The sequence below is a fragment of the Stegastes partitus genome, unplaced genomic scaffold (genome assembly GCF_000690725.1).
Source record: "Stegastes partitus isolate 25-593 unplaced genomic scaffold, Stegastes_partitus-1.0.2 Scaffold304, whole genome shotgun sequence".
Taxonomy (NCBI): Eukaryota; Metazoa; Chordata; class Actinopteri; family Pomacentridae; genus Stegastes; species Stegastes partitus.
The window spans coordinates 568,566-569,983 of NW_007578035.1; the positions used below are offsets into that span (position 1 = coordinate 568,566).

The 1,418-nt window shown below is 35.7% G+C and overlaps 1 protein-coding gene across 1 annotated transcript in view; it reads left to right on the plus strand.

The window, feature by feature from the left end:
• The first annotated feature begins 18 nt into the window (after positions 1-18).
• The window catches only part of LOC103358339 (CMRF35-like molecule 1), a 10,775-nt gene continuing 9,375 nt past the window's right edge, over positions 19-1,418 (plus strand). Inside the window, exons 1-3 of the mRNA XM_008283263.1 lie at positions 19-429; positions 677-1,009; positions 1,136-1,300. Coding sequence (XP_008281485.1) covers positions 393-429; positions 677-1,009; positions 1,136-1,300 — 535 coding nt within the window. The 5' untranslated portion in view covers positions 19-392. The remainder of the gene's footprint in view (positions 430-676; positions 1,010-1,135; positions 1,301-1,418) is intronic.

The following is a 1,418-nucleotide window of genomic DNA, read 5'->3' on the forward strand; positions in this document are numbered from 1 at the left end:
TCAGAATCCAGGTCTGGAGTCGACATCAGTGGGTTCAAGAAGCGCTTCAGATCATCCTGGAAGTCAATGAGAAGAAGCTGAAAAAGGAGTGATGTGATCGACTCTTGATTTGGGTTTGAGCTGGCAGTTCTGTATCGTCTGCATTAAATAGATTTTTAGGTTTAGACAAGTAAAAGAAATGTAAATAGGATTTGTCATTGCATAGTTTTCATGGTTTAGTACACATTGAAATAGCTTTATACATACCGTTATGGTTTTATGTATAACTGTATGTGGGCCTGCGAAAAGCAAAGGGAGGAGCGTTGATCTGAGAGGAAGAGGAAGTTTTAAAGAGTGTTATAAAGAGTGTGGTTGAACTGACCTGATAGCTCCTGTACACTTGTTCTCCCTCAATGGTTAAAATGTGTTTGTTCGCTTGTCTGCTTTGTGGTGAGTTCCTTTTTACTGCATTCTCAGTAGCTTGTGCATAAATGCTGTAGCTGTTAGATTATGTGCTGTTATGTTTGTTTGATTTGCTAAATGAGAAGTGAAGTCATTTACTTTTTGAAGAGAGTGATGTTTTTGACAGTGCAAATAATAAAATGGATCAGTGTTAATGGAAATGTCTGTATTTCAATCCATGTGTTCATTGACACTGTGGCAACTTTAAAATGTTTCCTATGTTTTTTATTTCTAGTCCTGATGATTGTGGAGACGGAGACTCTCACCGTAGTAGGACACGTTGGGAAAAATATAACAGCTATTTGTAGAAACCAAAATTTTGGGGGAGATGTAAAATCTAATGATAAATACATTTGTAAAAGTCCATGTAAGAAAGACAAACACATCATCATCAAAGCAAAATATAAAGAAGCTAAAAAAAAGGACAGAATACAGTTATTTAATGGACCAGAAGGTTTATATGTGACCTTCATTAATCTCAAAAAGTCAGACGCCGGAAAATATTACTGTGGAGTTGATCAGACTGGTCCTGATTCATATATAGAGCTGAATCTTAAAGTTATAGATGGTAAGTTTATGCACTTCTTTATCATTTTAAACAAAATAGCTTCCTTTTGTCAAAACTTTACATCCCAGTTAGTTAATGAAGCAATATACTTTATATTATGTCTGTTGTTTCCGTATCTTCTTCCAGGTCCTACAACAGCTGTCGACACAGTCACTGTAGTGTCTGCTGTGTCACTTGATGTTATAAGAAGCTCCACCATCCCTACAACCGAACTGGATATCTTTACTGATTTGTCTGATTCATACACAACACTTTGTACGACACCTACTGCATCAGCTTCACAAGGAAGTGGTATGAAGTTTACTTGTTTTATCTTGAAACATGTTTTATTGTTGATTAATGCAAGTTACTAATGATATAATGCTACTGCAGCACCATGGTCAATATATTAAAACATGTATTTTACTGA